General features: G+C 43.9%; 1 protein-coding gene across 2 annotated transcripts in view; it reads left to right on the plus strand.

Moving 5' to 3' along the window:
* atp10b (ATPase phospholipid transporting 10B) overlaps positions 1 to 23861 on the plus strand; it is a 105914-nt gene that overhangs the window by 67096 nt on the left and 14957 nt on the right. For both annotated transcript variants that reach the window (XR_012049356.1, XM_061930097.2), the window contains exons 15-20: positions 1476 to 1552; positions 4801 to 4926; positions 5014 to 5214; positions 9095 to 9175; positions 9245 to 9349; positions 9438 to 9610. Coding sequence is in view for 1 of the 2 variants with exons in the window: in XM_061930097.2 (XP_061786081.2) it covers positions 1476 to 1552; positions 4801 to 4926; positions 5014 to 5214; positions 9095 to 9175; positions 9245 to 9349; positions 9438 to 9610 (763 nt within the window). In the remaining variant the exon portion in view is untranslated. The remainder of the gene's footprint in view (positions 1 to 1475; positions 1553 to 4800; positions 4927 to 5013; positions 5215 to 9094; positions 9176 to 9244; positions 9350 to 9437; positions 9611 to 23861) is intronic.

A 23861-nucleotide genomic window follows, 5' to 3' on the forward strand; every position in this document is an offset into this window, starting at 1 on the left:
CATTAATGGCGCCTTCACAGATGTGTAAGTTACCCATGTCTTGGGCACTAATACACCCCCATACCATCACAGATGCTGGCTTTTCAACTTTGCGCCTATAACAATCCGGATGGTTCTTTTCCTCTTTGGTCCGGAGGACACGACGTCCACAGTTTCCAAAAACAATTTGAAATGTGGACTCGTCAGACCACAGAACACTTTTCCACTTTGTATCAGTCCATCTTAGATGAGCTCAGGCCCAGCAAAGCTGAATGCGTTTCTGGGTGTTGTTGATAAATGGTTTTCGCCTTGCATAGGAGAGTTTTAACTTGCACTTACAGATGTAGCGACCAACTGTAGTTACTGACAGTGGGTTTCTGAAGTGTTCCTGAGCCCATGTGGTGATATCCTTTACACACTGATGTCGCTTGTTGATGCAGTACAGCCTGAGGGATCGGAAGGTCACGGGCTTAGCTGCTTACGTGCAGTGATTTCTCCAGATTCTCTGAACCCTTTGATGATATTACGGACCGTAGATGGTGAAATCCCTAAATTCCTTGCAATAGCTGGTTGAGAAAGGTTTTTCTTAAACTGTTCAACAATTTGCTCACGCATTTGTTGACAAAGCGGTGACCCTCGCCCCCATCCTTGTTTGGGAATGACTGAGCATTTCATGGAATCTACTTTTATACCCAATCATGGCACCCACCTGTTCCCAATTTGCCTGCTCACCTGTGGGATGTTCCAAATAAGTGTTTGATGAGCATTCCTCAACTTTATCAGTATTTATTGCCACCTTTCCCAACTTCTTTGTCACGTGTTGCTTGCATCAAACTCTAAAGTTAATGATTCTTTGCTCAAAAAAAAAATGTTTATGAGTTTGAACATCAAATATGTTGTCTTTGTAGCATATTCAACTGAATATGGGTTGAAAATGATTTTCAAATCATTGTATTCTGTTTATATTTACACAATTTCCCAACTCATATGGAAACGGGGTTTGTATAACAAAAAACAAGGTGCCACTATATTTACTATTTCAAGACCTATAATTAATAATATGCACAAATGTATTGAGACACACCTCTTAATCCATTAATTAATTAACTATGGACTGGCTAGACCTCTTAGTCCCCCCTTAATCATTCTGCATTCTACCAAGATATTTGGACAATGTTATGCTCACACATTTGTGTAACCATTTGACCCCAGAGCGCAAAGCCTGACCTCAACACCATTGGGCAACTTTGGAATGAACGAGACTGAACTAGAACACAGAGATTGTGAGACAATTGCAGTGACCTCTGACCTTTTTGGTGGTTGTTGTTAAAAAAAAAAAAAATGTTTGAATGCACGGACAAACGTTTTCCAATTTAGTGGTCCCGCTACTTTTGTCGGGTTTTGTAATGAAAACAAATGAATTTGGAAAGAGTCGATTGGATATATCGGCGATGTTTACAAAACCTCAACTGACAACTTCCAACATGTGACCTCAGGTGATGGAGCCAATGATGTTAACATGATCCAAGCAGCCGATATCGGGATCGGCATATCCGGTCAGGAAGGAATGCAGGTACGAAGGAACAACATGTTTTGCTTCTCCTTTAACCCTGTAAGACCCAAATATAGAAAAACCTAAAAAATATATATATATACAGGTAAAAGCCAGTAAATTAGAATATTTTGAAAAACTTGATTTATTTCAGTAATTGCATTCAAAAGGTGTAACTTGTACATTATATTTATTCATTGCACACAGACTGATGCATTCAAATGTTTATTTCATTTAATTTTGATGATTTGAAGTGGCAACAAATGAAAATCCAAAATTCCGTGTGTCACAAAATTAGAATATTACTTAAGGCTAATACAAAAAAGGGATTTTTAGAAATGTTGGCCAACTGAAAAGTATGAAAATGAAAAATATGAGCATGTACAATACTCAATACTTGGTTGGAGCTCCTTTTGCCTCAATTACTGCGTTAATGCGGCGTGGCATGGAGTCCATGAGTTTCTGGCACTGCTCAGGTGTTATGAGAGCCCAGGTTGCTCTGATAGTGGCCTTCAACTCTTCTGCGTTTTTGGGTCTGGCATTCTGCATCTTCCTTTTCACAATACCCCACAGATTTTCTATGGGGATAAGGTCAGGGGAGTTGGCGGGCCAATTTAGAACAGAAATACCATGGTCCGTAAACCAGGCACGGGTAGATTTTGCGCTGTGTGCGGGCGCCAAGTCCTGTTGGAACTTGAAATCTCCATCTCCATAGAGCAGGTCAGCAGCAGGAAGCATGAAGAGCTCTAAAACTTGCTGGTAGACGGCTGCGTTGACCCTGGATCTCAGGAAACAGAGTGGACCGACACCAGCAGATGACATGGCACCCCAAACCATCACCCAACCATGCAAATTTTGCATTTCCTTTGGAAATCGAGGTCCCAGAGTCTGGAGGAAGACAGGAGAGGCACAGGATCCACGTTGCCTGAAGTCTAGTGTAAAGTTTCCATCATCAGTGATGGCCGCACCAGCATTCAAATTCCATATCAAGGTGTGGGCAGCGTGTCTGAAACCCCTGGTTTATACATAGCACAAAGCAAAAAAAAAACTTTGTATACAGTGTTATTTCATTTTCAATTTCAAAACAATTTTGTGGCTCCCATTGTTTTCTACAATTTGTGAAACTGGTCAAAATGGCTCTTTGACTGGTAAAGGTTGCCGACCCCTGGTATATACCATTAATAATAATCACACATTACCGTAGTTATATTTTTATGAAGTCATTTATTACAAATATGAAGCAAGATAAAACTCTTAAAGGGGAACATTATCACAATTTCAGAATGGTTAAAACCATTAAAAATCAGTTCCCAGTGGCTTATTTTATTTTTCGAAGTTTTTTTTCAAAATTTTACCCATCACGCAATATCCCTAAAAAAAGCTTCAAAGTGCCTGATTTGAACCATCGTTATATACACCCGTCCATTTTCCTGTGACGTCACATAGTGAAGCCAACACAAACAAACATGGCGGAAAGAACAGCAAGCTATAGCGACATTAGCTCGGATTCAGACTCGGATTTCAGCGGCTTAAGCGATTCAACAGATTACGCATGTATTGAAACGGATGGTTGTAGTGTGGAGGCAGGTAGCGAAAACCAAATTGAAGAAGAAACTGAAGCTATTGAGCCATATCGGTTTGAAACGTATGCAAGCGAAACCGAGGAAAACGACACGACAGCCAGCGACACGGGAGAAAGCGAGGACGAATTCGGCGATGGCCTTCTAACCAACGATTGGTATGTGTTTGTTTGGCATTAAAGGAAACTAACAACTATGAACTAGGTTTACAGCATATGAAATACATTTGGCAACTTTGAGAGTGCAGACAGCCCAATTTTCATCAATTAATATATTCTGTAGACATACCCTCATCCGCGCTCTTTTCCTGAAAGCTGATCTGTCCAGTTTTGGAGTTGATGTCAGCAGGCCAGGGAAGCTAGGGTCGATATTCTTCTCTTGATCATCTTCGGTGGCATAAGGGACGATGTGAGCCAAGACATCCAGGGGGTTTAGCTCGCTCGTCTGCGGGAACAAACTGCCGCCATTTCTTGCCGTGCTACCGAGGTCCTTTGTCCCTGAATTGCTCACACACTCCGGCAGATTCAATGGGGGTCTGGCGGCAGATTTCTTTGACTTTATCGTTGGAAATGCATCTGCTTTGAGTGTCGCAGGATATCCACACATTCTTGCCATCTCTTTCGTAGCATAGCTTTCGTCGGTAAAGTGTGCGGAACAAACGTCCAATTTCTTGCCACTTTGGCATCTTTGGGCCACTGGTGCAACTTGAATCCGTCCCTGTTCGTGTTGTTACACCCTCCGACAACACACCGACGAGGCATGATGTCTCCAAGGTACGGAAAACAGTCGAAAAAACGGAAAATAACAGAGCTGATTTGACTCGGTGTTTGAGAAAATGGAGGATTGCTTCCCGATGTGACGTCACAACGTGACGTCATCGCTCCGAGAGCAAATAATAGAAAGGCGTTTAATTCGCCAAAATTCACCCATTTAGAGTTCGGAAATCGTTTAAAAAAATATATGGTCTTTTTTCTGCAACATCAAGGTATATATTGACGCTTACATAGGTCAGGTAATACACCAACTTATATTCTAGTCTTCATGAAAGAAAGGAATCTGTATGTTAAACATGCATGTATATTCATTAAAACACCTTTAACATGTAAACAAAAACAGCAAAATAAATAAATATAAATTATATACTGTATATATCAATGTATGTATATATATATATATAAATATATATATATATATATGATATGAGTGTGTATGTTACTCATCAGTTACTCAGTACTTGAGTAGTTTTTTCACAACATACTTTTTACTTTTTACTCAAGTAAATATTTGGGTGACTACTCCTTACTTTTACTTGAGTAATAAATCTCTAAAGTAACAGTACTCTTACTTGAGTACAATTTCTGGCTACTCTACCCACCTCTGTGTAAATGTGGTAAAAACAATATATAACAGATTGTTTTTTAGGATGGTTAAAGGTAACGTTGTAATTTTACAACAAGGGGTGTTACAGGGTTAAGGCCTCAACCCTTTCGGCACTTCAAGTTTTTAATTTGTTTTGTCAAAATAAGAGGACAAGACTCAGAGAGACAGAAACGGAATTTCCATGGAAATCGACTTACACTTTGTCACAGTGTTATTAACTTGTGGTCTGTCTTTTGTGTTCATGTGTATCTGTAATAATATGTTTGATTCAAGAATGACAAAGGTGTTATTCTGCTTTGTCATCCGCAGGCAGTCATGGCAAGTGATTTTGCAATATCTCGCTTCAAACACCTGAAAAAGCTCCTGCTGGTTCATGGACACTGGTGCTACACTCGTCTGGCCAACATGATCATTTACTTCTTCTTTAAAAATTTGGTGCGTTCACACATGAATAGAGCTTTGTTGTGTTTATCACCAGCATGTACCCTTACCAACTTTTGCTTGATGTCACCCATCTCTCAGGCCAATGTCAACCTTCTCTTCTGGTATCAGTTCTACTGTGGTTTCACAGCGGCCACCATGACAGACTACTGGCTGCTGATTTTCTTCAACCTCTTCTTCACCTCAGTACCCCCCATCATGTTTGGGATCATGGACAAAGATGTTTCGGCAGAGGTGCTGCTCGGTGTCCCTGAGCTGTACAGGACTGGACAAGGTGCTGGGGTAAGGCGGTTTGTCAATTCATTATTTTGGAGTATTTAAAAAAGTTTTGTAAGTGCCGCACACCCCTCGTATTTCAGGACCCATTTTATTACAGAGGAAACTCATTTCTGCCACATGTATTCACGATCCTATCCTTTCGGTCATTACCCAAAGCTCGTAGGAACGTAGACTGAAATCGAGAGCTTCGTCTCCGATCACTGAGTGATCGGAGGTAGTCAGTAGTACCTAGATCAGTAGTACCTAAACTTCCGGGAGTTTAGGTATTACTAAATATCCAATTTTCCTTTCCACAGATGTGTCCCTTAAGAATATGTACCGTATTTTCCGCACCATAAGGCGCCCTGGGTTATAAGCCGCGCCTTCAATGAACGGCATATTTCAAAACTTTGTCCACCTATAAGCCGCCCCGTGTTATAAGCCGCATCTAACTGCGCTAAAGGAATGTCAAAAAAACAGTCAGATAGGTCAGTCAAACTTTAATAATATATTAAAAACCAGCGTGATGTGGGCGCGCATGGAGTCGTATATCAACATGGACGGAGCTGCGTGAAAAAAGCCACCCGGCCTCTTCGCGTAAACTTACCTTAACCACTCGCTCATCTTTTCTTCATCCATCCCTTCGAGTTAGCTTTTATGATGACGCCGGCTGGAAAGGTCTCTTTTGGCAAGGTCTTCCTTTTGAACATCACCATGGGTGGAAGTTTCTGGCCATTAGCATGGCAAGCTAGAACCACAGTGAAGGATGACTTCTCATTCCCTGTGGTGCGAATATTCACCGTACGTGCTCCCGTTGTATCCACAGTGCGGTTCACAGGAATATCAAAAGTCAGTGGAACCTCGTCCATGTTGATAATGTTCTCTGGCCGGATCTTTTTTTCAGCTATCTTGTTTTTACAATATGCACGGAAAGTAGCCAGCTTTTCTTGAAAGTCTTTAGGCAGTTGCTGTGAAATAGTAGTCCGTGTGCGGATGGAGAGATTGCGTCTTTTCATGAACCGGAAACCTGTCGCTTAGTAGGAGCCATTTTGTGGTCTTTACAGATGTAAACACACAAAGGAAATGAAACGTACGTAATATCCGCGCGCTTTTTCTTCTTCTACGCGGGCGGGTGGTTGCTTACAGTAGAAGAAGAAGTGCTTCCTGTTCTATGGGGGCGGGTGCTTACCTTGGCGGTTGCTTGCGTAGAAGAAGAAGCACTTCCTCTTTTACGGGGAAAAAAGATGGCGGCTGTTTACCGTAGTTGCGAGACCGAAACTTTATGAAAATGAATCTTAATATTAATCCATATATAAAGCGCACCGGGTTATAAGGCGCACTGTCAGCTTTTGAGAAAATTTGTGGTTTTTAGGTGCGCCTTATAGTGCGAAAAATACGGTACATTAATAAAATATGTTGCTGAAATGCAAGGGATGTACTCACTTTAGTTATACTGAGATTCCAAAGTCCAAGTAAAAGCAGAGCATGAAAAAATTCAAATTGCCTCTGTTCCATGCATACTTGCCAACCCTCCCGGATTTTCCGGGAGACTCCCGAAATTCAGCGCCTCTCCCGAAAACCTCCCGGGACAAATTTTTCTCCCGAAAATCTCCCGAAATTCAGGCGGAGCTGGAAGCCACGCCCCCCTCCAGCTCCACGCGGACCTGAGTGACGTCAGGTGCGCAACACACCACGTAAATCGTTGGCCAACCAAAAAGTAACCCCAGTACGCTATAGCCAACATTCACCAGGAGATGGCAACAGACAAACATGGATAACTCTATTACATTATTCCCCTTTTAGGAATGTATAGAAGTTACTCAAAATAAATAAACAACCCAACCAAAAAATGCAGCAGCTCAATTAAAAAACTGTACTTAAGCCACTTTTTTTTTTTTTATTTTAGTACTGAACTCTTAACCCTCATTTGTAAAAAAAAAAAAAAAAAAAATAGCATGCTTATTATACAACCAGTATTTGTACACCTTTAACACAGATTTTTATACTGTCTTCAGAGATTCAGTTTTTTTGGTGGTACTCGAAACCTTTCTGGGTACCTGCGAAAGGGTGTTCGGCATGGTTAGAAAAATAGTGACAGAGAATAGAACAAGGATGGACAATTCAACCCTTAACTCAACAATGAGTAGATGAGTGTTATGTGTGTGTATATGTGTAAATAAATGAACACTGAAATTCAAGTATTTATTTTATTTATATATATATATATATATATATATATATATATATATATATATATATATATATATATATGTATATATATATATATATATATATATATATATATATATACAGCTAGAATTCACTGAAAGTCAAGTATTTCTTATATATATATATATATATATATATATATATATATATATATATATATATATATATATATATATATATATATATATATATATATATATATATATATATATATATATATACAGGTAAAAGCCAGTAAATTAGAATATTTTGAAAAACTTGATTTATTTCAGTAATTGCATTCAAAAGGTGTAACTTGTACATTATATTTATTCATTGCACACAGACTGATGCATTCAAATGTTTATTTCATTTAATTTTGATGATTTGAAGTGGCAACAAATGAAAATCCAAAATTCCGTGTGTCACAAAATTAGAATATTGTGTAAGGCTAATACAAAAAAGAGAGCAGGTCAGCAGCAGGAAGCATGAAGTGCTCTAAAACTTGCTGGTAGACGGCTGCGTTGACCCTGGATCTCAGGAAACAGAGTGGACCGACACCAGCTGGACTGCTGCTGAGTGGTCCAAAGTCATGTTTTCTGACGAAAGCAAATTTTGCATTTCCTTTGGAAATCGAGGTCCCAGAGTCTGGAGGAAGACAGGAGAGGCACAGGATCCACGTTGCCTGAAGTCTAGTGTAAAGTTTCCACCATCAGTGATGGTTTGGGGTGCCATGTCATCTGCTGGTGTCGGTCCACTCTGTTTCCTGAGATCCAGGGTCAACGCAGCCGTCTACCAGCAAGTTTTAGAGCACTTCATGCTTCCTGCTGCTGACCTGCTCTATGGAGATGGAGATTTCAAGTTCCAACAGGACTTGGCGCCTGCACACAGCGCAAAATCTACCCGTGCCTGGTTTACGGACCATGGTATTTCTGTTCTAAATTGGCCCGCCAACTCCCCTGACCTTAGCCCCATAGAAAATCTGTGGGGTATTGTGAAAAGGAAGATGCAGAATGCCAGACCCAAAAACGCAGAAGAGTTGAAGGCCACTATCAGAGCAACCTGGGCTCTCATAACACCTGAGCAGTGCCAGAAACTCATCGACTCCATGCCACGCCGCATTAACGCAGTAATTGAGGCAAAAGGAGCTCCAACCAAGTATTGAGTATTGTACATGCTCATATTTTTCATTTTCATACTTTTCAGTTGGCCAACATTTCTAAAAATCCCTTTTTTGTATTAGCCTTAAGTAATATTCTAATTTTGTGACACACGGAATTTTGGATTTTCATTTGTTGCCACTTCAAATCATCAAAATTAAATGAAATAAACATTTGAATGCATCAGTCTGTGTGCAATGAATAAATATAATGTACAAGTTACACCTTTTGAATGCAATTACTGAAATAAATCAAGTTTTTCAAAATATTCTAATTTACTGGCTTTTACCTGTATATGTATATATATATATATATATATATATATATATATATATATATATATATATATATATATATATATATATATATGAAATACTTGACTTGGTGAATTCTAGCTGTAAATATACTCCTCCCCTCCTAGCCCCCCCGCCCCCCCACCTCCCGAAATCGGAGGTCTCAAGGTTGGCAAGTATGGTTCCATGATACAGTTGATATTCAATTATGTGTGTTGTATACTTTGTGCGTTACCATTTTAGGTGTATCGATTTTCCACCTTCTGGATTAACATGCTTGATGGCTTCTATCAGAGTCTCATTTGCTTCTTCATTCCATACTTGGTAAGAATGTTTGGAGGTGGATTCTGCAGTTGCACATCAGTCTACATTCTAACTTGTGGTTTTCTTCAGGCTTACCAGGGTTCGGACATTGACGTGTTTACCTTTGGAACTCCTTTGAACGCGGTTTCCTTGTTTACCATCCTCCTGCATCTCTCGATAGAGATCAAAGCCTGGGTGACTACAAATCATTTTCATACATTTTTCTGACAAAGGAAATATGGAACTATAAGTTTTATGGCTCTGCTTTTTTTGTGGCTTGTAGACATTTGTTCACTGGATCACCATGCTGGGCAGTGTTGCGCTCTACCTCATCATGACGCTGCTGTTCACCTCCTGTGTTACTTGCAACTCGTACTGGACCCTGCAGAATCAAATGAGAGACCCTGTTTTCTACCTTGTCTGCATCCTCACCGCTGTGGTGGCCCTACTGCCCAGGTAGCTTTTTGATCGTCCTCCCTATCTGCTTCTCATTGTGACTAATCAATGCGGCGATAACTCGGGTTTTGTACGCCCCACTTTGTGGTATGAACATACTTGCCAACCCTCCCGATTTTCCCGGGAGACTCCCGAATTTCAGTGCCCCTCCCGAAAATCACCCGGGGCAACCATTCTCCCGATTTCCACCCGGTAGAGATGCGCGGTTTGCGGACACAACCGCGGAGTCCGCGGATTATCCGCGGATCGGGCGGATGAAATTAAAAAAAATAAGATTTTATCCGCTCGCGGGTCGGGTCGGGCGGATTAATTAGATTTTTTTTTGATTTTTTTTTTTATTTTTATTTTTTTTTGCGGGTGGCAGTTAAACCAATTGGGAAATATATATACATAGTTAAATGTTGTTACCCACATACGAAAAACGAGCAGGCACCTGCAGCATATGCCACAACAGAAGAAAAAAAAAGAAAAGAGATGGACACTTTTACGGAGCGGAGAAGGGACGCCTCGCCGGGGTCCGGGACCGAGGCCCCTTCCCCCGAGAGGGCCCCACCGGGAGCCGTAGCTGAGGCGATCCGCGAGAAGGGCCCGACGCACGTCCAGGGTCACTACCGCGCCCACCGCACCGACACCCCGCCTCGTCCGCTTTCGCCGCGGCCGGCGTCACGCGCAGCAGGTAAGCAGCTTACCTGCCCGCCACCCCCGTGGCCGGGGGCTCGTAACATGGGTCACTCCGCGCGCTCCGCCCGCGCAGCTTACCTGCTTGCCACCCCTGTTGCCGGGGGCGCGTAACAGGGGTCACTCCGCGCGCAGTGCGCTCACGAAAGGGGTGGGGCTCACCCTGGTTGATATAGAGAGCAGGACGGTGGCCATGGAAGTCGGAACCCGCTAAGGAGTGTGTAACAACCCACCTGCCGAATCAACTAGCCCTGAAAATGGATGGCGCTGGAGCGTCGGGCCCATACCCGGCCGTCGCCGGCAGCGAGACGCGCTTGGAGGTGCGCTCAGCGCGGCTCCCATATGATTGCGCACTGGTGTGCGTCTGGGTCGTGACAGCGTGGCACGCGCAAGTCTGTGCTCCATTGGATCAGTCTCCTTTCTTTAACAGGCAAAAGCTTTATAACCTCACCATACCTGCCAACTTTTAAATCAGAAAAACCTAGTAGCCAGGGTCCAAGGGCCGCAGGCCCCGGTAGGTCCAGGACAAAGTCCTGGTGGAGGGTTCAGGGCTTCGCCCCCCGACGCAAAATGATTATTAGCATTCAGACAGGTTAAAATGTTGCTAAAACCATCACTTTTCTATCAGTCACAGTGACTTTTCAAAACAAAAATATTACAGCAAAAATCATATGGGTTGATTGACATGTTTATTCTGTAAGCTAACTTCAATAGTTTGAAATTATTTTGACAGTTAATGCCAGTTATCCTGTCAACCTTTCACAAGACTTCAATTTGTTAATTGAAAGTATAAATAGTATAAACACTTTTAACAGTATGTCTTGCTGTGAAATACAGCCGACACGCGCACCAAACACAAAGCAAGGCCATGGTGCAGGAGAACAAAGGACTTCTTTCATTTAAGGTTTGTGATAAACCATCAAACTCATTCGTTAAAAGGACTCTATAGTAATATAAAGCGAATTTTTCTGGACATTATCATGCAAGAAAAGTTTATTTTTGGGATCGCGATCACCGCGTAATGATTTTTAAAGGTTGCATTACATTATTAACTGTCCCATGTGATCAGCCAGTGCGATTGGAAGTCCATGCTCAATTATTGCCTCCGTAAATAAAACTTCGGCATTTATCACATCCAAAGAATCTGTTTGGGCGACGAAAAACGTTGAAAGTTTTCCACTTGTATCGCTAGCAACGGCATTAGACTTGTGTTTTTTTTGTCCCAACGTGGTCTTTTACATCGCTAATTCCTCCGTGTCCGATCGAAAAATCTTGTCTGCACAAGGTGCAATTCGCGTAGTTTTCACCCTTTTTTTTTTTTTTTTATTAATATTAGATATATAACAACGGGCGTATGGCGGGCGGGTGTAGTTCTGATCAAACGTTACATCGGGTGGATGGCGGATGGTTGACGACTTTCTGACGCGGTTGCGGATGAGATAAATTGCCTATCCGCGCATCTCTAACACCCGGACAACCATATTGGGGGCGTGCCTTAAAGACACTGCCTTTAACGTCCTCTCTCACCTGAAACTTTCACCCCTTAACAGCCGCATGCTTTCCAGGCGTCCGCTTTTCCTCCATTTAAAGGGGAACATTATCACAATTTCAGAATGGTTAAAACCATTAAAAATCAGTTCCCAGTGGCTTATTTTATTTTTCGAAGTTTTTTTCAAAATTTTACCTATCACGCAATATCGCTAAAAAAAAGCTTCAAAGTGCCTGATTTTAACCATCGTTATATACACCCGTCCATTTTCCTGTGACGTCACATAGTGAAGCCAACACAAACAAACATGGCGGATAGAACAGCAAGCTATAGCGACATTAGCTCGGAATCAGACTAGGATTTCAGCGGCTTAAGCGAAATTGAAGAAGAAACTGAAGCTATTGAGCCATATCGGTTTGAACCGTATGCAAGCGAAACCGCCGAAAACGACACGACAGCCAGCGACACGGGAGAAAGCGAGGACGAATTCGGCGATCGCCTTCTAACCAACGATTGGTATGTGTTTGTTTTTAAGTGTTGTAATGTTTTTAAGCTAAATTATTGGTAAACACAGTGTATGTATAGTAGAGATGCGCGGATAGGCAATTATTTCATCCGCAACCGCATCAGAAACTCGTCAACCATCCACCATCCACCCGATCTAACATTTGATCAGAACTGCATCCGCCCGCACCCGCCCGTTGTTATGTATCTAATATAGACGATGCAAGGCATTAGTGAGGTTATAAAGCTTTTGCCTGTTAAAGAAAGGAGACTGATCCAACGCAGCACAGACATTCGCGTGCCACGCTATCACGACCCAGACGCACACCAGTGCGCAATCATATGGGAGCCGCGCTGAGCGCACCTCCAAGCGCGTCTCGCTGCCGGCGACGGCCGCGTATGAGCCCGACGTTCCAGCGTCATCCATTTTCAGGGCTAGTTGATTCGGCAGGTGGGTTGTTACACACTCCTTAGCGGGTTCCAACTTCCATGGCCACCGTCCTAGCTGCTGTCTATATCAACCAGGGTGAGCCCCACCCCTTTCGTGAGCGCACTGCGCGCGGAGTGACCCCTGTTACGCGCCACGGGGGTGGCGGGCAGGTAAGCTGCTTACCTGCTGCGCGTGACGCCGGCCGCGGCGAAGGCGGACGAGGCGGGGTGTCGGTGCGGTGGGCACGGTGGTGACCCTGGACGTGCGTCGGGCCCTTCTCGCAGATCGCCTCAGCTACGGCTCCCGGTGGGGCCCTCTCGGGGGAAGGGGCCTCGGTCCCGGACCCCGGCGAGGCGTCCCTTCTCCGCTCCGTAAAAGTGTCCATCTCTTTTTTTTTTTTCTTCTGTTGTGGCATATGCTGCAGGTGCCTGCTCGTTTTTCGTATGTGGGTAACAACATTTAACTATGTATATATTGTAATGTTCCCAGGAACGTAGGCTCATAGACTTATTCGTTTGTCTCGTATTTATTGTAATAAGATGCAATGTAACCACACAACAGCTCCAATGTGCGTCTCCCCTCTTTCCCGGCAAAACTCGAACTAACACTTCCTGTCAACAACGTCACTTCCCTAACTTGCCCGGAAGTCCCGCCCCCCAGCCAAAGCCATTGGCTAACACCCCGTAGCTAGCCGCTACATCATATTTCCGAATTGGTTTAACTGCCACCCGCCTGAATCTATTTAAAATCTAATTTTTTTTTATTTCAATCGCCCGACCCGACCCGACCCGCTGATAAAATCTAATTTTTTTAAATTTCATCCGCCCGATTCGCGGATAATCCACGGACTCCACGGTTGTGCCCGCAAACCGCGCATCTCTAATGTATAGTAATTTACGTAAAACCGCGAGCAATGAATAAAGTTTTCATCAATTAATATATTCTGTAGACATACCCTCATCCGCGCTCTTTTCCTGAAAGCTGATCTGTCCAGTTTTGGAGTTGATGTCAGCAGGCCAGGGAAGCTAGAGTCGATATTCTTCTCTTGATCATCTTCGGTGGCATAAGGGACGGTGTGAGCCAAGACATCCAGGGGGTTTAGCTCGCTCGTCTGCGGGAACAAACTGCCGCCATTGCTTGCCGTGCTACCGAGGTCCTTTGTCCCTGAATAGCTCACGCACTCCGGCAGATTCAATGGGGGTCTGGCGGCAGATTTCTTTGACTTTATGGTTGGAAATGCATCTGCTTTGAGTGTCGCAGGATATCCACACATTCTTGCCATCTCTGTCGTAGCATAGCTTTCGTCGGTAAAGTGTGCGGAACAAACGTCCAATTTCTCGCCACTTTGGCATCTTTGGGCCACTGGTGCAACTTGAATCCGTCCCTGTTGGTGTTGTTACACCCTCCGACAACACACCGACGAGGCATGATGTCTCCAAGGTACGGAAAACAGTCGAAAAAACGGAAAATAACAGAGCTGATTTGATTCGGTGTTTGAGAAAATGGCGGGACGTCATCGCTCCGAGAGCGAATATTAGACAGGCGTTTAATTCGCCAAAATTCACCCATTTAGAGTTCGGAAATCGGCTAAAAAAATATATGGTCTTTTTTCTGCAACATCAAGGTATATATTGACGCTTACATAGGTCTGGTGATAATGTTCCCCTTCAATGTCCCAGCATGGATCTTCTGTTATGATCACCCCTAAAAATGTGAATAGTTTGACCCTTTCTACGGGTTATTAATTAAAAGTGGAGGGTGTTTGTTCTGCCCTTTCCTGCGGAAGTCTACAATTAGTTCTTTGGTTTTGTTAGTGTTAAGAACCAAGTTATTGTTAGCACACCATGAAGCCAGCTGTTGGACCTCTGCACTGTATGCTGTCTCATCATTGTTCCTGATGAGCCCAAGTACCGTGGTGTCGTCGGCATATTTGACAGTGAGGTTGGATGTTGAAGAGGCTATGCCAGTGGTCGGCAACCCGTGGCTCCGGAGCCGCATGCGGCTCTTTGATCACTCTGATGCGGCTCAGCTGCATACTTGCCGACTCTCCCGATTTTCCCGGGAGATTTCCGGATTTCGGTGCCTCTCGCATAAAACTCCCGGGATTAATATTCTCCGATTTTCACCCTAAGAATAATAATAAGGGCGTGCCGTGATGGTACAGCATTTAGCGCCCTCTACAATCTGTACAAACAGCGTGCAAGCCCAGCTTTTGGTTGTATGCATCTTCTACTTGCACACGCAAGTGACAGCAAGTCATACTTGGTCAACAGCCACACAGGTTACACTGACAGTGGCCATATAAAACAACTTTAAGACTCTTACTAATAATGCGCCACACTTTGAACCAAAACCAAACAAGAATGACAAACACATTTCGGGAGAACATCTGCACCTTAACACAACATAAACACAACAGTACAAATACCCAGAATCCCATGCAGCCCTGACTCTTCCGGGCTACATTATACACCCCTGCTACCACCAAACTCCGCCCCCACCCCAACCCTGCTCCCCCACACATCAACCCCCCCCCCCCACTCCGTGCGTCGTTTGAGGTGGGCGGGGTTTGGTAGCGGGGGTGTATATTGTACCCCGGAAGAGTTAGGGCTGCATTGGATTCTGGGTATTTGTTCTGTTGTGTTAAGGTGCATATGTTCTCCTGAAATGTGTTTGTCATTCTTGTTTGGTTTTGGTTCAAAGTGTGGCGCATTATTAGTAAGAGTCTTAAAGTTGTTTTATAGGGCCACCGTCAGTGTAACCTGTGTGGTTGTTGACCAAGTATGCCTTGCTGTCACTTACGTGAGCAAGCAGAAGCCCCATACAACGTGTGGCTGGGCCGGCACGCTGGATGTAGTGGGCGCTAAATGCTGTACCATCACAGTACGTTCGAGAGAATAGTTGCCCTGAAATTCGTAGTCTGCCGGAAAAATCGGGAGGGTTGATAATATGACGCTGTCAAGTACAATTCATAAAAATCTAGCGGGCGGCACTAACATTCAATTTTCATATTAAGGTGTGGGCCGCGTGTCTGAGACCCTTGGTTTATACATAGCACAAAGCAACAAAAAAAACTTAGTATGCAGTGTTATTTTATTTTAAATTTCAAAAGATTTTTGTGGCTCCCATTGTTTTATTTAATTTGTGAAACTGGTCAAAATGGCTCTTTGACTGGTAAAGGTTGCCGACCCCTGGGCTATGCAGTCATATGTCAAGAGGGTGAAGAGCACAGGGCTTAGCACACAACCCTGTGGGGCACCGGTGTTGATGGTGAGCGTGGCAGAAATGTGCTCGCCTATTTTCACGTACTGTGTGCGATTCGTTAAAAAGTCCAAAATCCAGTTGCAGAGGAAGGTGTTTTGTTTGGCTTTATTGTGTTAAATGCTAAAATCGACAAAGAGCAGTCTTGCATAAGTGTCACATAATAATGAGGCGTTGGAAGGGTTTAACAATGGTCTTTACCCGAAGATGTCAAGAAATGCTGAGACGTTGTAAGATCTTTTAACTGGTGTAATGATAACGCAAGGCATACTTGGTCAACAGCCATACATGTCACACTGAGGGTGGCTGTATAAACAACTTTAACACTGTTACAAATATGCGCCACACTGTGAACCCACACCAAACAAGAATGACAAACACATTTCGGGAGAACATCCGCACCGTAACACAACATAAACACAACAGAACAAATACCCAGAATCCCTTGCAGCATTAACTCTTCCGGGACCCTACAATAACATCTACGGCTTTAGGAGCTCAGTGCACAACTGCACACACAACAAGAAGGAGACGAAGCAGAAGAACGAAGAAGAGACATGGCGACGATGAGTAAGAAGAAGAAATACGCTTGCAAGTTCCAAAATAATTGGAAAAAAGAATTTAATTTCATTCAGAAAGGGTATGCTGCCTGCACCTCAACCCCCCGCCCAACTCCTGAATTCGGAGGTCTCAAGGTTGGCAAGTATGGGTATGAACATTTTCAGCAGAAGTATATCCTGGTTTCCGTGTCTCGCTCCTGGGTATAAGTCGGCCAAACTATGAAAAAAACTGCGACTTATAGTCCGAAAAATACGGTATCTGCTTTTTACCTTTATTTAGGATTTCAAAGCAAGTTATTCATCAATATACCGTATTTTCCGCACTATAAGGCGCACCTAAAAACCACAAATTTTCTCAAAAGCTGACAGTGCGCCTTATAACCCGGTGCGCTTTATATATGGATAAATATTAAGATTCATTTTCATAAAGTTTCGGTCTCGTAACTACGGTAAACAGCCGCCATCTTTTTTCCCGGTAGAACAGGAAGCGCTTCTTCTTCTACGCAAGCAACCGCCAAGGTAAGCACCCGCCCCCATAGAACAGGAAGCGCTTCTTCTTCTACTGTAAGCAACCACCCGCCCGCGTAGAAGAAGAAAAAGCGCGCGGATATTACCGGACGTTTCATTTCCTTTGTGTGTTTACATCTGTAAAGACCACAAAATGGCTCCTACTAAACGACAGGGATCCGGTTCATGAAAAGACGCAATCTCTCCATCCGCACACGGATTACTATTTCACAGCAACTGATATTCCTGTGAACCGCACTGTGGATACAACGGGAGCACGTACGGTGAATATTCGCACCACAGGGAATGAGAAGTCATCCTTCACCGTGGTTCTAGCTTGCCATGCTAATGGCCAGAAACTTCCACCCATGGTGATATTCAAAAGGAAGACCTTGCCAAAAGAGACCTTTCCAGCCGGCGTCATCATAAAAGCTAACTCGAAGGGATGGATGAAGAAAAGATGAGCGAGTGGTTAAGGTAAGTTTAAGTTTACGCGAAGAGGCCGGGTGGCTTTTTTCACGCAGCTCCGTCCATGTTGATATACGACTCCATGCGCGCCCACATCACGCTGGTTTTAATATATTATTAAAGTTTGACTGACCTATCTGACTGTTTTTTTGACATTCCTTTAGCGCAGTTAGATGCGGCTTACAACACGGGGCGGCTTATAGGTGGACAAAGTTTTGAAATATGCCGTTCATTGAAGGCGCGGCTTATAACCCAGGGCGCCTTATGGTGCGGAAAATACGGTATTGGTAAAAAAAACAACAACATAATAATCCAAAACAGTTGCCTGTGCCAATTGTGTAAGGAGGCTATTATGTTTTTGTTGTATTTATATACAGTACAGGCCAAACACCTTCTCATTTCAATGCGTTTTTTATTGTTTTCATGACTATTTACACTGTAGATTGTCACTGAAGGCATCAAAACTACGACACCTGTGAAGTGAAAACCATTTCAGGTGACTACCTCTTGAAGCTCATCGAGAGAATGCCAAGAGTGTGCGAAGCAGTAATCAGAGCAAAGGGTGGCTATTTTGAAGAAACTAGAATATAAAACATGTTTTCAGTTAAGCACATAACTCCGCATGTGTTCATTCATAGTTTTGATGCCTTCAGGGACAATCTGAAAAACGCATTGAATGAGAAGGTGCGTCCAAACTTTTGGCCTGTACTGTATGTTACATGCGGCCCTCTGAGGGCAGCCATAATTGTGATGTGGCCCTCAATATAAACCAGTTTGACTCTCCCGCTCTTTTGGATATCTGTCGGCTGGTTAACAAAATAGTCCATTAACTATTGTATATTAGGGCTGCAGCTAACGATTAATTTGATAATCGATTAATCTGTCGATTATTACTTCGATTAATAATCGGATAAAAGAGACAAACTACATTTCTATCCTTTCCAGTATTTTATTGGGGGGGAAACAGCATACTGGCACCATTGTCAGGCTTGTCCCTGACAGTTTGACTGTGTTTTAGTTTTTCCTCTGCGTTTGTCTTAGTTTTCTGTCAGCGCTTTTATTTTGTCTTCATTTCCTGATTGTCTCCCTGAGTGCTGCTTCCCCTCAGCTGTGGCTGATTGGCACCTGGCCACACCTGGTGTCAATCAGCCAGCTGCTATTTAAACCTGCCTTCCCCTCCAGTCAGTGCTGGATTATTGTCTTTCCTACTTGTCGATGCCAGTGTAGCTGTAAGCGGTAGCCAGAGGTGGGTAGAGTAGCCAGAAATTGTACTTAAGTAAGAGTACTGTTACTTTAGAGATTTATTACTCAAGTAAAAGTAAGGAGTAGTCACCCAAATATTTACTTGAGTAAAAGTAAAAAGTATGTTGTGAAAAAACTACTCAAGTACTGAGTAACTGATGAGTAACATACACACACATATCATATATATATATATATATATATATATATATATATATATATATATATATATATATATATATATATATATATACACACACATACACACATATATATATATTACTTACTTGCTTGCTTATGGTTGTCCATCGATTCGATGATGACCATCTTCTTTTATTTATGAGTCTGCTGATGTTTGAAAAGTCCGATCCTGGATCTACAGATGCGGTTACAGACCGGGCATGTGAAGGAGGTGCTGGGGGGAGCAGGTGTGGCTTGGCGAGCATGCCTCTTCACGCGTTTTGCTGCACGGTGTTGTGTGCGCTGTTCCTCAATATAATCCACTCCTTGTGAGGAGTGGGAGCACCAGAGGTCTCGGCAGGAAGCAAGTTCCTCCAGTGAAGAGGGGTTGATCTGGCATCTCTTCAGTGTGGTCTTCATTTGGTCTTTGAACCGCTTCTTCTGCCCACCAGCACTGCGTTGGCCTAGGTGTAACTGACCATAGAGGATTCTGCGTGGGAGTCTATGGCTGGGCATTCGGATGACATGCCCCAACCACCTGAGTTGATGTTGGGTCATGATGGACTCCACGCTGCAGCTACCTGCCCTCTCCAGCACTTCTGTGTGCGGCACTCTGTCCTTCCATGTGATGCCAAGGATCTTCTGCAGACATCTTACATGGAAGGTCTCCAGGCTTCTCAGATGGCGGCTGTAGATAGTCCATGCCTCACATCCGTACAGTAATGCAGTGATGCATACTGCTCTGTAGACCAGCACTTTGGTGTGGAGTTTGAGGTTGCTGTTCTGAAAAACCCTTCTCCTTAGACGACCAAAAGATGCTGATGCTTGCTTGAGGCGGTTCTGGATCTCGTCATCCATTGAGCAGGTGTCAGACATTATGCTCCCCAGGTATTTGAAGGTGGGCACTGTGAGCAGCTGTTGCCCTGCTGCTGTGAGGGTTATTGTGGGGTTTTGTGGGAGGTCAGCACTGGACTGACAAAGTACCTCTGTCTTCTGGGTGTTGATCGTCAGTCCCATTCTGGTATATGCAGTTACAGCTGCCGAGAGGATGTTTTGCAGAGCCTCTGGTGTATGGGAAACCAGGGCACAGTCATCGGCGTATTGCAGCTCAATGATGGTCTCCGAGGTCAGTTTGGTAGTTGCCTGTAGCCTCCTGATGTTAAACAGGCTACCATCAAGCCTGAAGTCTATGGTAACTCCAGCCTGCTCCTCCATCCCCCTACGTAGCAGTGTTGTGACACAGACGAGGAAGATGTTGAAGAGAACTGGAGCCAGCACACAGCCCTGCCTCACTCCAGTTTTCACACCAAAGGGCTTTGAGTTGTGTCTTCCCACTACCACTCGGGCCATCATCCCAGAATGGAACTGTGCAAGGATGGTGAGAAACTTGGGTGGACACCCAAATCTCTTCAGGACTTGCCACAGTAGGTCCCTGCTCACTGTGTCAAATGCCTTTGAAAGGTCGACAAAGGCAATGTACAAGTCCTTGTGCTGCTCCCGGCATTTCTCTTGGAGCTGACGTGTCACAAAGATCATGTCAACTGTCCCCCTGTCCTTCCGAAAACCACACTGCGACTCTGGGGTGACCCGTTCTGATATTGCGGGGATGAGTCTGCGGAGCATGACCTTGGCAAGGACCTTTCCAGCAACGGCCAACAGAGAGATACCCCTACTATTGGAGCAGATGGATTTGTCTCCTTTGTTCTTGTAGATGGTCACAATGTTGGCATCTTTCCACTGTTGCGGGACACACTCTCGTCTCCACACCTCTGAAATGTAGAGATGCAGTGTCCGTGTACAGAGGTAGCCTCCTTCCTTGAGAAGTTCAGCCGGGATGCTCTCAGGTCCAGGGGATTTATTGTTTTTCAGGGTTTTGACTGCATGCAGGATTTCTTTGAATGTTGGGGGGAGGTCGAGATCTGGCAAGCTAGGATGTTCAGGGAGCTCTGCAAGGACAGTTGGGTCCACTGGGGTGGGCTGGTTGAGCACGGTTTTAAAATGCTCAGCCCACCGCTCCACTATCATAGCCTGATCCTTGATCAAAGATGTTCCATCAGCAGATCTAACAGGTGCCAGGGAGCAGTTTCTGGGGCCGTAGATGGTTTTCACTGCATCATAGAAACTGTGCATATCATTTCTATCAGCGTGAGACTGGATTTCATTGGCCTTTGAGATCCACCACTCATCTTGCAGTTTTCTGAGAGTTGTTTGGGCCTCAGAACGAAGGGTTTGCCATTGTTTTTTATGGAATTGGGATTGTGGGTTGTTCAGGGTGGCTCTGTGTGCCTTGTGCATTCTGTACAGGAGGGTGGAGATCTCTCCAGCATTCTGGTCAAACCAGTCCTGGTGTTTCTTGGATTTTAAACCAATGACTTGGGCTGCAGTGTCAAAGAGGATGGTGGATAGGGAGGCCCACTTCTCATCCATCCCAGACTCTGAGGTGATCAGCGACTCAATGTCTGCCAGCTTCTCAGCTAGGGAGCGACGGAAGTTGTCACGGGTGTCGCTGCTGGAGAGTCTGGCACAGTTGAGTGCTTTCCTCTTTGGTGCACCGTGACGTGTTAGGGGCCGAACATGCATTCTGACCTTTGTCAGAATCATGCGGTGGTCGGTCCAGCAGTCTGCCCCTCGCATAGCTCTTGTAATGAGCACGTCCTTGAGGTCAGCCCTCCTCACGATCGCATAGTCGATCAGGTGCCAGTGTTTGGATCTGGGATGCATCCAGGATGCCTTATATTTGTTCTTTTGTTGGAAGATGGTGTTTGTGATGGTAAGATCGTGTTCCGCACAGAGACTAAGGAGTCTCATGCCATTGGGGTTGATTTTTCCAATGCCGTGGGCGCCGATCACACCATTCCAGTTTTGCGTGTTCTTTCCGACTCTTGCATTAAAATCACCAAGCAGCATGATTTTGTCACTCCTCGGGATGTGACTGAGGATGTCATCGAGTGCCTGGTAGAAGCAGTCCTTCTCTTCATCATTGGATGGCAGAGTTGGTGCATAGGCACTTACCAAAGTGACATGTCTGCATTTTGCAAGGGGGATGCGAAGAGTCATGAGCCTTTCACTGACACCCACTGGTGATTCTGTGAGCTTGAGCAGAAGGCTGTTCTTGATTGCAAAACCAACTCCGTGAAGGTGTGGTCCGCCCATGGGGTATCCTTTCCAAAAGAATGTATAACCCTCTCCTACTTCATTGAGTGAGCCTTCCTCGAGAAATCGGGTCTCACTGAGTGCTGTCACATCCACATTGTAGCGCTTTAGCTCGCTGGCAACAAGTGCTGTTCTGCGCTGTGGTCTGTCCGAACTGGCATCCAGGAGTGTCCTTATGTTCCATGCTGCAATTCTAAATGGTATAATCTTTGTATTTCGACCGCGTAATGGAATGTGCCGACAGGTGCGGTTTCCTGCCCGGGTACTGTGTTGAGTGGGCAATCTTTAGGCCACCTTTTCTAGGCCTTTCCCCAATTGGGGTGAGCAGTGCGGTCCCTAAATAGGGGCTGCCCAGACGCACAGGAGTCTGCCGGAAGCAGCTGCCACTCAATCCCAGCTGCTAACGACCGTTGTCCTGTGCCGCTGACGTGTAGAGTTCCAGCTAAGAGCTTCCAGCTCATTCAAACCTGCCCCCGTTACTGGACGCTCCATCGCCGTCAGACTTTTGAGGTCGGAGACTCAGGTAAAGAAGATACCTGCGCAATGATGCCAGAGGTCATTGTCAGGCTTGTCCCTGACAGTTTGACTGTGTTTTAGTTTTTCCTCTGCGTTTGTCTTAGTTTTCTGTCAGCGCTTTTATTTTGTCTTAATTTCCTGATTGTCTCCCTGAGTGCTGCTTCCCCTCAGCTGGTTGGCACCTGGCCACACCTGGGGGTCAATCAGCCAGCTGCTATTTAAACCTGCCTTCCCCTCCAGTCAGTGCTGGATTATTGTCTTTCCTACTTGTCGATGCCAGTGTAGCTGTAAGCGGTAGCCAGAGGTGGGTAGAGTAGCCAGAAATTGTACTCAAGTAAGAGTACTGTTACTTTAGATATTTATTACTCAAGTAAAAGTAAGGAGTAGTCACCCAAATATTTACTTGAGTAAAAGTAAAAAGTATGTTGTGAAAAAACTACTCAAGTACTGAGTAACTGATGAGTAACATACACACACATATCATATATATATATATATATATATATATATATATATATATATATATATATACACACACATACACACATATATATATATATACACACACACACATACACATATACATATATATATATATATATATATATATATATATATATATATAAATATATATATATACACACATATATATATACACAGTATATAATTTATATTTATTTATTTTGCCGTTTTTGTTTACATGTTAAAGGTGTTTTAATGAATATACATGCATGTTTAACACATATAGATTCCTTTCTTTCATGAAGACAAGAATATAAGTTGGTGTATTACCTGATTCTGATGACTTGCATTGATTGTAATCAGACAGTAGTGATGATAGCGTCCACGTTTTCAAATGGAGGAGAAAAAAAGTTCCTCCTTTCTGTCTAATACCACATGAAAGTGGTTGGTTTTTGGCATCTTATTTGTCCAGCTTCCATATTCGTTTTTATACACTTTACAAGAAATACATTGGCGGCAAACTCCGTAGCTTGCTAGCTTGTTTGCGCTGGCTTTCGGAGACTCTTGTTTTGAAAGCGCAGGCGCGATGGAGCGGCACTTTTATTGTGAAGACAGGAACTGTGCAGTCAGTCTTTAGGCTTTTGACGGGATGTACGGTTGAAATAAAAAAGGGTCTTTTTTCCTTCACACTTTTGATTGATTGATTGAAACTTTTATTAGTAGATTGCACAGTACAGTACATATTCCGTACAATTGACCACTAAATGGTAACACCCCAATAAGTTTTCAACTTGTTTAAGT

The sequence above is a fragment of the Nerophis lumbriciformis genome, linkage group LG36 (assembly GCF_033978685.3).
Source record: "Nerophis lumbriciformis linkage group LG36, RoL_Nlum_v2.1, whole genome shotgun sequence".
NCBI classification, from domain to species: domain Eukaryota; kingdom Metazoa; phylum Chordata; class Actinopteri; order Syngnathiformes; family Syngnathidae; genus Nerophis; species Nerophis lumbriciformis.